This window comes from Gavia stellata, chromosome 11, assembly GCF_030936135.1.
Source record: "Gavia stellata isolate bGavSte3 chromosome 11, bGavSte3.hap2, whole genome shotgun sequence".
NCBI lineage: Eukaryota > Metazoa > Chordata > Aves > Gaviiformes > Gaviidae > Gavia > Gavia stellata.
This window is the reverse complement of record NC_082604.1, coordinates 10,031,513-10,044,579: the sequence shown is the minus strand read 5'-3', so window position 1 is coordinate 10,044,579 and position 13,067 is coordinate 10,031,513. Positions and strand designations below refer to the sequence as shown.

General features: G+C 40.3%; 1 protein-coding gene across 1 annotated transcript in view; it reads left to right on the top strand.

Annotated features, from left to right (window-relative positions):
• Positions 1–12,266, top strand: part of FARSB (phenylalanyl-tRNA synthetase subunit beta) — a 41,961-nt gene extending 29,695 nt beyond the window's left edge. Inside the window, exon 17 of the mRNA XM_059822688.1 lies at positions 11,584–12,266. Within this exon, the coding sequence (XP_059678671.1) occupies positions 11,584–11,735 (152 nt within the window). The 3' untranslated portion in view covers positions 11,736–12,266. The remainder of the gene's footprint in view (positions 1–11,583) is intronic.
• Positions 12,267–13,067: the final 801 nt, after the last annotated feature.

Below are 13,067 nucleotides of genomic sequence, written 5' to 3'. Positions count from 1 at the left end.
AGACTGCAATATACACAGATGTTTAATGCCAAGTTCAACACAGTACTATTAATACCTGTTTTATTTTAAGGAACTGTAGCTTGATTGCTCTTAATGGCAATCCTGGCCTTTCAGTTGCCTGTCTTGGCAGCCATCGCATCATTCATGAATGTCAATAATTGTGTGTTTACTCACAGATCACTAAAGGAAATGTGCCAATTTTACTATGAATCCTCCAAATATCATTTGTGACATACTAGAAGATATCAGTCAATTCTTAATCCATTTAATTGACATTCAAAAATAGATATTTTGTAGGTGCTATTGCATCCTTGTAATTGTATTTATCTACCAAACTTCCAATAAACATATATCAGCTGGCAACTGACTGTATTCAAGTCCTCCGAATTTCACATTTGCCAATTCCCAAATAATTTTTTTCTCACACAGGATCAATCTAGATCATCCACCTTGGAATACTAGCACCACATGAACATTTTTCTAGTACTGCAGAATTCCCAGTATTGTTACTGTAAGTTAACAGCAGCAGGCAGGATATTTGCTTTGAGAATTGCACCATAATTCTGGTGCCTAAGACTCCTAGCATCTCAGAAACATCCTAGTTCCAGTAGATGTAACCGAACATATTCTTCTTGTTTTCAGTGGACTGGAAGATACCTTATTATATTCAAGAATACCTTTTTCCCCCCCCCAGATGAAGAGAAATATAATTCTGTCTCACATAAGAAGTTCAACCAGTCTTGTTAGCAGATGGAAGTACTCTACATACAATTTGTTTCCAATATTCTTTAAAGTCTTTTAATGCTGTCTTTATTGCTGCCTAATTTATTCAGTTTCCTAGATGAATCTTCAGCCACTGTTATTAATCACATTTTATGAAGTGCAATTTATTTCTCTGATTTTTGTCTGTAAGTAGCTTTTCTGATTATTGACTGCTTTCACGTCAGCACTAAATATGCATATTGTTTTAGCCAAAAATGTTCCCAGTTTTTGTTGAGAAACTAGTACTACTTGTTTATCAAATAAATCGTTCTTGAAGATATCCTGATCTTCCACTCCTATTTCTGCTTCGTTTCCCACCCACCCCCCCAGTTAGCTTCATGAATTAGCAACACTAAGAAGTAGGGACAGTTTTTTCTAAATCTGTCTGATTTTAGTACTTTTAAATGTATTACACTAATTCTGCAAGGGGTTTTAGGAGTTCAGCACTGATCATTACAATGGCTTCTTGCCAAGGAATCTTGCAAAATTGGTTATTTGTCACTAGTTCTTGCGGCTTTTCCAGTGTTGGCCGCCACTTTGAGATCTAATGAATTTCTAATTAATTACTCATCCTTTTCTCTTGAGCAATTTTCCCTGCAGTGTCAAGGGAGCTTAGTTAAGTGAAGAACTACAGTTCTAACAACTCAGAATGAAATTATCTAATAAAATGGGTGTGGCTGCTCACTTAATGTCCCTTTAATTGTCTATTATCTCTGCTCTTTATGTCCTTCCTGTAAACACAGGACTTCAGATTTATAGGAACTAAATCCCTACAAACTTCGGCCAAGTTTATTTCTGTCTTATCAAGTATCTTCCCATACTAGTGTTGATGCCTCAAATTTGGTTGTAACCATTTTAACAGGCAAGGAGGTACCTGGCAAAGATGTGAACCAGGTGAGTTGTTTGTATTATTTAACTAGCCAAAGTGGGAATCTACAGTGTCTCTAGTTTCTCCAAATAAACCTGATTTATCAAACTTTGACAGCACACTGTACCACTGGACGTCTCTGAGGTGTCTTGCTGTTGCAAGTGATGCAGTTATGCTAAGCAACACTGAAACAGTTTGTGGTAAAACCCATAGTTTGTTTCTGGAAGTAAGTCTCATTTCATTAGCTTTGTGTTATAGTTGATCTTTATTATGAAAAAAAGTGGCTATCAGAAGTGAGTTTGATGAGGGCTTTTTCCATTTCTATGGTCATTTCAGCTCCTCATCTGAAAGTTTTTGAATGTTCCTTCCCAATATCCTTCAAATATAATTTTTTTGCACAAACTTCATAAAAAAAAAACCCAGATGTATCAGGTAGAGGAAAAGTACGTTATTTCAACACTGCACAGGATAGTAAAAGGTTTGACAGGCTTCTGTGTCTTTTAAACTTTCATCACCAAATTATGTTTGACATGCTTTTTCCCCACATACGAAATGAAAAAGTTCAATAAGAGAACAAAGAGCATATTTGTTTCTCAAATTCAGAATATTATTTCGGAAGAGAAACTCCTTTGAATTGACTCAGTTAGAAGCATGTTTCCTATCGTATAATAGTGGGAAGAAAAAAAAAAATCTATGGTAACTGCAAAAATATTCTGGGGAGGGATATCAAGTCAACTTGTGAAGAGACACAAGCTATCATCTCTATCTTCCTCTTTTTGCAATTACTAACTAATCAAGATTACAGTGTTTTTCTTCCTATTGCATTTTATTCTAATAGATCAGGGACACTCCAAGAAGTAGTAGCATTTCTCCTGACAGACTTTTCATTTTTTACCAGTTTTTGTCAACTCCCAGAACCATCCAAAACATTGGCATTTGTGTTCCTGAGCTCAAGGTGTTGATTTCTTCTCTCTGACATTAACTCTTTGCTCTTCTGCTGTTCCTTTACTGGGGAGACCTCTTCAGAGTTTAATTCCCCCCCCGCCCAGGGGAACTATTTTTTAAGCATACATCATAACAAGTCAAACAGATAAAAATCTTCCTTGCATCAAGAGTTTTAAGTGTCTGTCACAGCTTACATTACCTAATGTAAATGACCTAAGAATTAGGTCATTTCCATTTTTTCTGTCTGTCTCCCTACATTTTGAAATAGAAAATTATTTCTTAATCATAAACTATATTTTCAATGTTGGAAGGCCTTCTCTAGAAGAGAAATGATTCATCCAAGCCAGTAGCAAAAAATAGCATCAAATTGCACATCTCCTTTCTCAGTGAACGGGGGCGGTGATCTAAGCAGTGAGGGTCAGGGTGCAGGTCTGGTTGCACTGGCTTTTCTGGTGAAGTGCTACCCCTGACCAGTGCCACAGCTTCATCCTTCAATTCTGTCTCCACCTCCTGCGCAGCCTGCTATGGCTGGAGGCCAACTAAGTGTCTGTATGCTTTCATTTTCACTGCAATATTAATATTAACACTAGCAATTGTGATCATGTTGAATTTATAGCTCAAGGTTAAGCAGTTCTCTGATCTGGTTTGATTTTTGAACTGCGATATGGAGTCAGAGGGGCAGTGCTTCAAATTTAATCTTACATACATTTTCTAACATTTATTTATGCAATAAAATTTTAAACAAGAATTTGAAAGATTTTGGCTCAAACTTTAGATCAACGTGAATGCAGGATCCCAAGATGAGCATTTCTATTGCTCATGGTAGAAGAATTGACTTTACCTTTGCTCATGGTGTATGTATTGGAAAACAGTAGATAGCAAAGAAGTGCTGAGCTAGTGGAAGCTCAACCCAGTACATGTGCTGCACACAAGAGCCTCCTTGTTTGGGTCCAGAAGCAGAACAGCCATATTTGTTGTAGACCCAGTATTGCTTCGGGTCGTGGGCTGGCTCACATTCAGCCAGTTCAAGCATTTTTGTTCCTAGGGGTGCAGCCATGTGCTTCAGCCACAAGGCATTGGTTTGGAACAGAAATCTTAGTTGCTAAAACTGATTAACAGTTCCAGTGACTGCTGAGATTCATCGTTTAATTATGTATTATTCCATGCTAGTTTGTCAAGTCATTTTCTGAAAGGCATGAAATGTAGTAGCTGTGAAAGCATAACATCAGGTGGCTGTTCCTTATCTCAGCAAGTCATGTCAAGTCATTGGGAGGGGAGGATGGCTTGGTCTAGGACATGAAGTGAATAAACAACATGCAAACTAAATATGACACACTAAAGCAGACTTGCAGACTGACTTAGTGCTGGTTCTTATTATTCTCTAATGCTTGTATGAAAGCAGAGCCTAAAAGCTAAAATCTGCTGCCTTACTGTGTATACACAGAGTATGTTATACCCCCTACCATAAAGAATATGGTTTATTGTTTCCTAGTTTCTGATGGATTCTGATGTTTACAAGGTTGAATTATTTCTTTAGATATTTATTTAAAGAGGGGTAAAACCAGTCATGAAACAGAAAGAAATTAAGTTTTTTTAATATTTAAGGCTTTGCATTCTCTAACTCAAGTGAAACAGCAAGATGCCTTAATAAAAAAAGCGATTTGGGATTGGGAATTCTCTAGCTTTATAAATAGCTGTGACACAACATCAGCTTAGGTTTGTGACTTTTAGACAGGATGAAGTGATGAAGTGTAACATTTCAGATAAACCTGTATAAATCAGATAAACCTGGCCTAAAAGCAAAGATTAGCTATGTAATGGTAACTCTACAGTGCAGCTAAACTCCAGTGTAGATTTGCCGTTTCTCACAACTGCAAATTTATTGAGCTTTATACACAAATACTGATTACTAGAAAAATACAGAATTTTATAAGATTTCTTTCTAGGTTTCCTACTTAAGTTTTTCTGTACGCATTATTTAAGCAGCCACCCTGGAATTCCAGCACTGAATATGTGAAATCTTGTTACCCAGATCAGTGACCCAAAATGTCTGCTTTCCTTAGCCTCAGCATACACCCAAATATTACCTTCCATTAGGAAAGGCAAGAACATAGCAATTTTACCCAAATAATCTTAAGTGTCTGGCACTGCTGTAGTCCCGAGAATAACACAAGCAAATAAAGAGGAGCTCCAATCCTATTATGTTCTTGAACCACTTTCTGACATCCAGCAACACCAAACATTCTCTGTTAAAGCTGCTGGGGCACTCTACAGCTAGAATGAAAAATAAATCTAGCCTAAAAGTCTGTGTTGGTCTCTGTTCTCAAGGCAAACGAAGGAAAGAGATAGCTAGCTACACCAGTCCCCAGTTTAGCACCGCAACACACTTTAACATGACTGACAACAGTTGACTGTGGACCCAAGCAGTATTACGATTATTTCCGCTGCTTACAGTGTATTCTAAGTTTGTATTTGTAAAACAGTATCATTGATCCCTAAATAGTCTTAAATATAGTCAAATATAGAACAGAATATATTCATTTGTAGAGTTGTATGAGGGTTCTTATGAGATAGAAGAATTAGTTTTTCCTCACACCCTCCCTGAGATACAAGCTAATAAAAACGCAACCATTGACTTAGTTGTAACTCAAGAAGATGATTAATTGACTGACCACTGCAAATTTGTGGATGATTTTCCATATTCCCTAGCCTCATTGTCTGCACAAGGACTCTAATAGTCAATGCTATTTTTGGGTATCCAGTGTACTAGTCCAGGTAAATAACTGATTGTCCCTTTACCCTCTGCTGCTATGCCCTGTATGTGGAGGCTTTTGAAGAAAACATAGGAAGAAATCAGGATGAAAGATGTCCTTTAGAAAGAGGACATACTCATTCATATCATACAGATACTTCTGTCATCTTTTCAAGTGTTAATTATTTTCTTTGGGGGGAAAAAAAATAAATCTAAGGCGCTTACCTTAAATTTTATTGTACTAATTTGAATTTCCTGATGTGTCATTACAGTTAGGTGTGATCTGGGGAGTGGAGGTTGTTCTGGCATGGCTTTAGTCAGGAGTTACCAACCAGGAAGCTAAAGTGAATAAACATCCCACTGATCCCAAAGTATGTTTTTTCTGGGCATGAGAGTATATGGGGGAAGAACTGCTAACAACATGCAACTTAAAAGACCAATAGGTATCTCAGTATGTTCCAAAAATCATGTAAGATTTGAGATGTCTGTGATTTTTAAAATTAGCTGAAGGTAAATCATGCCATGACAAGATACGATTTTGAGGTTGCTGTTGCTTTGCGTAAGTTTCTGGGAGCCTGACTGCACTGCGTACATGGACAAGAAAAGGTAGTTGCCTTTTAAAATACTGGCTGGTCTGATAGTGTCCTGTGACTTTGCATTTGAGCATATCTGCCAAAAGAAGGAATTAGTTGAAAATGTGAAGAACCTGATCCTAAAAAGAAAAACAACATCTAGCCTCACAAAGGACTCTTAATATTCAACGCTATTTTTGGATATCCAGTGTACCAGTCCAGGTAAATAATTGTCCTCATTCCATCCATGTAGCACAGGTAAAATACTTCACCAGGTGAGTGAGGGTGAGGTAGTGAAAGGGCAGCTGGAATGACTAAGGGGATGGAGAATTAAGATGAAAGACTTCAGAGGCCAAATGAGCTCTGCTCTATTACCTTCTTAAGCTTCAGCTTCCGATGTTCCTTCAAATTACAGGAACAAACGAGTGGGTTTGAAGGCTTAGTGCAACTGTAGGCCTATAATACTACTTTAATCTATTTCTTTTTGAAAAGGAGGAAGAGTAAGGTAGAGAAAAGAAACTGTGCAAGGTGTTTGACAACAAAGAGTGCAGGGAACTTGGAGCTCTTTGAGGGTCAATTAGCCAGAAAATGTGCTAAAGACTACATGCTCTATTGGATTATTGGCCAAAGAATTACCCCAAAGCAATCAAAGTGGCCCTGTTGCCTGAATACAGAGAGGCAATTACAGATTTTGAGGACATGCTACAGAAGCTTTAATTAAAGGTATTATTTCTACATCACTGAACATTGGAAATTAAATTCTTACTTGCAGCCACGAGAAGTAGCTTTTGTCTTTTGCTCATGTGTAGTATGTCAGCAAAAGACATGGCTGGCTTTGGCATCTCTTCTTTAGGAACGCATATTGTATTTCACCCCACCCCTTCTTGTAACTACCAATTATAATATTGACATATTAAGAGGTGGATTTCCACTACTAGACCTTCTGGCTTCCTCTGGCATTCCTCTGGCATTACCTCGACTAGATTTCAAGGTGAAGTTTATGAAGTACTATTTGTGTGCAGAGCAGAAAGGATTAACTATATCAAGAGTGATAAATCTGTTATCCTTAAGATGGGTGGTATAGTAAACTACGATTTTTAAATGAATTTTGGCTCCTGATGTACTTGATGGTACAACCAACTAGACCTATAAGAGCAGCCTTTTAATATAATTGCACCAGCAGCAAACACAGTCCCTTCCTGGCACATCCACTGATGATGGTGCCTCCAGGTGTGCTTTGGTGACTGCTTGACTAGTGAAAGCTTTCTTCAGGAAGACCATGCTCTTCACAACCATACTGTTCTTGATGATATTACGTACACAGATAGGACAAATGCTATTGTCAGCTTCAATCTCCTGCTCAAAAGCTACAGGTCACACCTGCTGACTTTTCTGGGAAGGCACCCTTTGAACTCCTTTTGGCATCAAGACTTTATTGAAGCTTAAGAGCACTGGGCTTCAGCTTATGGTGTGATTTATTCAAATGAAGTAATAGCACGTGCATTTTTTGCCGATTCCCTGTATGTGCAAGTGGCATAAACACATGTCTTTCATACAGCCTTGACTCTCACTCTAAAGTTTTACACTTTACTTCAAGAGTTGACATAATAGTCCAGTTCATAACACGAGCTTTGCAAGAAATTTAAAATATCATTGCTATTTACTTGATAATACAAGAAACACACAAATCAGGAAGAAAAAAAATCCTTACCTTTGTTTCCTGGCTATGTTGACAAACCCTCTGGTTTGCTGTGCTGCTCTGTGGGTTGCTCAGGTCTTCCTGCAACTCATGGCTTGTCCTCAGCATAGTGAGGTTCTTCCAGCTCAGGTCTCCTTTTCTAGTCATGGTTGGTCCCTCAGTTAAAGCACTCCACCTGGCTGCAAAATGCTCTTTTCTTATCCCCCCCCCCACCCCCTGGTCACATTGTTCATGTTTCTTCTGAGTTTTTTCGTTCTTTATGTGCTTCCCTTTCAATGTCTGAATTTTTTGATCTGAAATTTATGTTTGCTCCAAATTCTGGTGCCCTGGCAGAGGTATGTGGACCAACAACACCCAGTCTTGGGCATGAGCCAACTTCCTTCCCATACCATGTGTGTAGTCAAAGGGAGAGTCACTAAGATGAGGAAGACCTTAGATCCCCCATCTGTGGGTTGCAGTTTGGACGCCCTTTTGGCAGGCAGGAATATACTTCGAAGCAGCCAATTATCATAATAATAGTTTCATTATTAACCAGAGTTCATAAACTCTCTGTAAATCTATTCCTCAGCTCATGTTTCTTTGGTGCAAGAGCCAAGTGTTAGCTGGACAGATGGGGACCCTAAAGCTTTTAACAGGTTCTTGCATTTTTATTTGCTTATTGTCTGATCTCTTCCAGTCACAGAATTATACCCTGCAAGTGCCATGTCTGCAAAGCACCGGGCACACTAGTGACTGCACTATGAAGTAACCAACAATTCAGGGGTAGCTTAACTAGAAATGGAGCGGTGATTTGAAGGTCCTGCTTCCTGCACTTTGGGGAGCTAAATGTTGCCCCTTGATATTAATTATATATTTACCTCTTCACTGCAAGGAAGTGCAATATGAAATAAATAACATCATGTTCCAGCATCAGTTGCTGCATATGAGATGGAAAATGTGGCTGAATGCCTAACCCATAGCCTGGAGCAGCGTATTCAGAGCCACACTGAATGTATGGTTTCATGATAAAGGCTTCAGCCAAATCAGCTTGTCCCACTCTCCTCCCCTTTCCAGGTGGAGAACCACCACTTCCCTTTTGGCGGTGGTGATTCACTGATTCAGTTCACTTGTGTTATGAAGCTGTGCTCTAAGCTTATGGTAAGAAGGGATAAATTTTATCGGTGTTAAGATTCTAGCTAACATAACTCTTCACTTTATGCTATAATTGTTAACCCATTTCATAGTTTCTGGTATAATGTCATGAATTGCCATCAGTTTTCAAAAATTTATCACAAATGCATGTTATTTAGTTAAATGCAAGGGAACTTCTACTGAAGTTAACCTTCTAGAGAAGGTCAGTAGTAGTGGATGTGAGGGTCAGGTAAGGCTTCAAGTCCCCCCCGCCGCCTGTCCACCTTCTGCCTAACTTCTGACTGGGAGACCAACAACTGGTGATGCCCGCATAGCGGAGCATTTCATGTGCCTGAAAACATAAAATTGTTTCACACAATGGGAAGTGGCACAGATCTCGGAAACTGCCTTTGATAGATTGACTGAGTGCGGTATTATTTTTAGACCCCATCCAGATGTCTACAACAAGTTTAAAAACTATTAAGTCTCATGATATCATTGGGTCTAGATGTGCAAGAAGATACAGTAACTTTCCCAAGGGTACACACAAGGCAGCTCAGAAGAACAGACAAGTCAGAGTCACAGTTTTTTAACTAACCATATTGTCAAAGCTCTTTTTTTCCTATAATTTTATAGTGGGGTACCATGCCAACATTGTTAACTTCTGCTTGGTTCTTGCTCTTGTGCCAGTTTAAGCTTACGATCAAGTTTCTAAAAGAACGTCACTGTGTGCTGCTCGCATCCTTGGTACAATACCAGCTTTATTCACAGATAGGAAAGCCTTTACCACTAACTACAAGGGTACTTTATTTTTAGGTTATGTTTTCACCCACAGTCTGCAGACTGATCTGTATGTGTGGCATTTGTTTCTTTTCTAAATTCGTTTCGTCAAGTTTTATTTTAACACTTGTTTTGAATAGTGTAGCTTGGCAGTGGCAAGTGTCTGTTTGGCTAGAGTCACGCGCCAGTAACATCCAGGGGCTAGATAATTTCACTTTTGTACGTCCAGTGGAAGCAGTTGGCTTGCGCCCATAGCTAAGACTGGAACTACATGATTTAAAAGATGCTGGTTCTGAATGGTTTTAAAACAGCCTTTAGGTAATGTTACTGTGATCATTTACTACTGACATCGGATTTCACAAGGCAGCCAAAATTGAACTACACATTTAAGTAAATTTGCACTTAGAGCAAGTTGGGTAAGAAAAAGACCTAATTGCTGTTCTTGCTCTTGTAGCTGCAAGTTATGACTACAAACCGCACAGGAGACACTTCTTAAATGAACTGTTTCCATTGGGGAGCTTCCAAAGAATGTATCTCTGGGCTTGACCACTAGTGATCAGTGTCAGGAAAATGTTCCTGAGGTTTGAGGTTAATTTGGCCCTTTATTGCCTTTGTTAAATAGCTCCTTGTAAACACAGTAAAATGTCCTGGGCTGATCCTGAACCTTAAATAACATTTGGAGCAACAGGAGAGTAAGTTGCCGTTAGGAAATCCTTGCGATCCTTTTGCAGGATGTGGAGGATGCTGAAGGGCTGAGTGCTGTGTCGGTAGCAGGCAGAGAGCAGGACTGGAAGCAGCTCCTCAGCTGTTGTCTTCATACTGGCACGTATGAATAATACTACTACAAGTACTCTACTGCAAGTAGAGCAGAGGTGTTTCTCATCCGCACTGATGCAACTTCACGCATACCCAATAACCAGCTTTGCCTGTAGAAGATGCTTTGTTGGATTTTAGCCTATTGAGAAAAAGATGCAGAGCAAGGGGTGAGGGCAGAGAAGCTGACCGGTTCCCGATGCTGCCTCTGCCAACTTGTTTAACTTCTGAGTGGAAATCTGGTAAAGAGCCCTTCCCTCTCTGCAAGGGCAGTAGCATCAAAAACGTGGCAGAGGCAGCTTTCTACAGGAGGATCTGTAGGATTCAGTGGCCTTGTTTCATCCTCTCCCCTTTCCTCCTTTGAGTTCACAGCATCCTCTGCAGCACTACTGACTGGAGGTCCTGCGCACTGTGCCTTGCTTCCGCACACTTGTTATGAAAGAGGTGGCTTCAGGAGTAGCAGCTTGCTGGTTTGGTTTGGTTTTGGCTTTTGAAGGGCTATCAGGTCAAAATGCCTCTCACCTCTGGACAGAGACAGAAAAAACGCAAGCATAGCTGCTATAGACAAGCTTGAATGTATTGCTGGTATAGCCACCACGCACAGATAAGTTCCCAGGTAGGAAAGGCTTTCCATGAAAGTCTGCACAGCTCCTCCAAGTTCTTCATGGCCAATTCAACTCTTTTTTTTCTTTTCTTTTTAAACTCCCAAATAACATTTAAAACTTGGGGCTTGGTTTGAGGTAAGAGGAAGATAATCTTTGACTTCCTTTGAGTTCATTGTTCCACAGTTTTACAGTGTATATGAAACTGCTTAAAAGCTCTTGTCCAGATGAGGAATGTAGGTTGTTTCTAATTATGTGACATGTAATCAAGCGTGACATGCCTACTTACCCCTTAGATGACAGCAAGCTTTATTTCCTTAAACAGAGTAAGGTGGGAAACATTCAGGTGTTAAATAGCCTAAAGCCTGCAAAAGTTCTTCATTTCAGTAGCCCTCTGACTCGACTTATCTGTGTTAGTTTCTATTACAGGAGTAACTTAGTCAAAACAACTGGAGTGTGAAAAATGCCCACACTTTGGGCTTCACATTTTATTTTTAACTCAAAGTGTTTCCTTGTTCTCTATCAATCATGACAACTGTTAATGCAAGAAAGTGAGAGCCTCTTCTTAGCATCTCAGCACAGAGAATGGTTTAATACTAAGAGCTTTGTTCTCCATGTTAAATGCCTATTGACTTCTCTGGCCCGGAGAAATATTGATTTTTCTCTCACTTTCTTTACAGGCTCTGCTTTCTTTCCTGGTCGCTGTGCTGAGATCTTTGCCAAAGGTCAAAGCATTGGGAAACTTGGAGTCCTACACCCCGATGTTATCACCAAGTTTGAGCTCACCATGCCATGCTCTGCCCTAGAGATCAATATTGAGCCCTTTGTGTGAGGACGGGACTTTTATCCTCCTACAGCCGTCCACTGTCACATGCGGCACCCTCTGCTCTTTTGTCTTCCTCTGAGGGGGATGTCCGCTTATGCTTTTATGTTCCAATAAACTAAAAAACAGAGCCTGGCTCCCTGGGTAAATATGTTCCTTACAGTGCAATTTGGCTAGCTTCTGCAGGGTAAGAATGTGGCATCTCGGACTAGACCATGCCCTCAATATTTTTAAAGGGCGGGGGGTGGGGAGAAACAAGTTGGGTAAAAGCCCAGTGTTTTACAAGAGAAATGTAATGGCAGAGCACATGATTAGTTTTCAAAATCAGAAATGTTCCACAGACACAGCTTCATACTGTAACTGATTATGGCTGCATAACAGGAATCTCATTCTTTTCTTATTGCATGAAATAAGATAATTGATTAGAGCAAATGTTGAGTGAATGTGAGCAGAACTAAGGAGTTGAGCTTTTATTCTGTACGGTTGTCATGTGCTCATCAATGGCTGGGGGAGGAAAATAAACTTGTTTCATGAAAACCAGAGCTATTTTGTAAGCAAGATGTGTGTAATATCTGCTTCCCTACTCCAGACATAACTGTTGATCCTTTATCATTCTAAATTCAGAAAGGGGAGGGGGTGGAATTAGATTTTTTCATGGTTGATGTAAGCTTAGTGGGTTTTGAAGCTCCAGACCAAATTGGGGAAATGCATGTAAGAGCATGTGCCAGTGGTCTTCTGCATGAAGAGCTGAAAAATATCAAAGCCTTTGTCCGACTGAGGCTGGCATATTTGTCTGCAGAAGTTAGCGTGGTCCTGCTGCACTCGCACAGCCCCACCAGTGGCTTTCTGGACGCCAGCTGCACAGCAAGGACCACGCGGCTCTTGGACAGTTTTTACTTTCCTTGCAGTCTTGCCACTGACAACGGATGACCACCTCTCGCAGGTCAGGCGTTTCCTCTAGGTGGCTGTCTGGCAGCAGTTGTGCCACAGCCTGGCGCATTGTGCCTCTGCTCTCCGGGACACTGAGAACCTCCGTCCAGCACGGCAGGTCCCGATACATCCCTGCTGGTGTAATGTCACTGAGTGGGTGGCCAGCTCAGTACTCTGAAGCAGGCTCTTTACTGGCTTACTAATGAAGCTGGGTATCCCCCATTTGCAGTGTTACAACCGTCACTAATGTCGCAGGCTAACAATAGCAAGTATTTTGCACTAGGCCAATACGCTGTGGCTTGTTTCCGTTGCGAGAGCCAGTTTGGCTCTGATCCCAGGAGAGGACCATCCAAGGGTGGACATCTGGGTGATGCTGGAGAAGGGTGTTACAATGACTAGCTCATCGAGAAG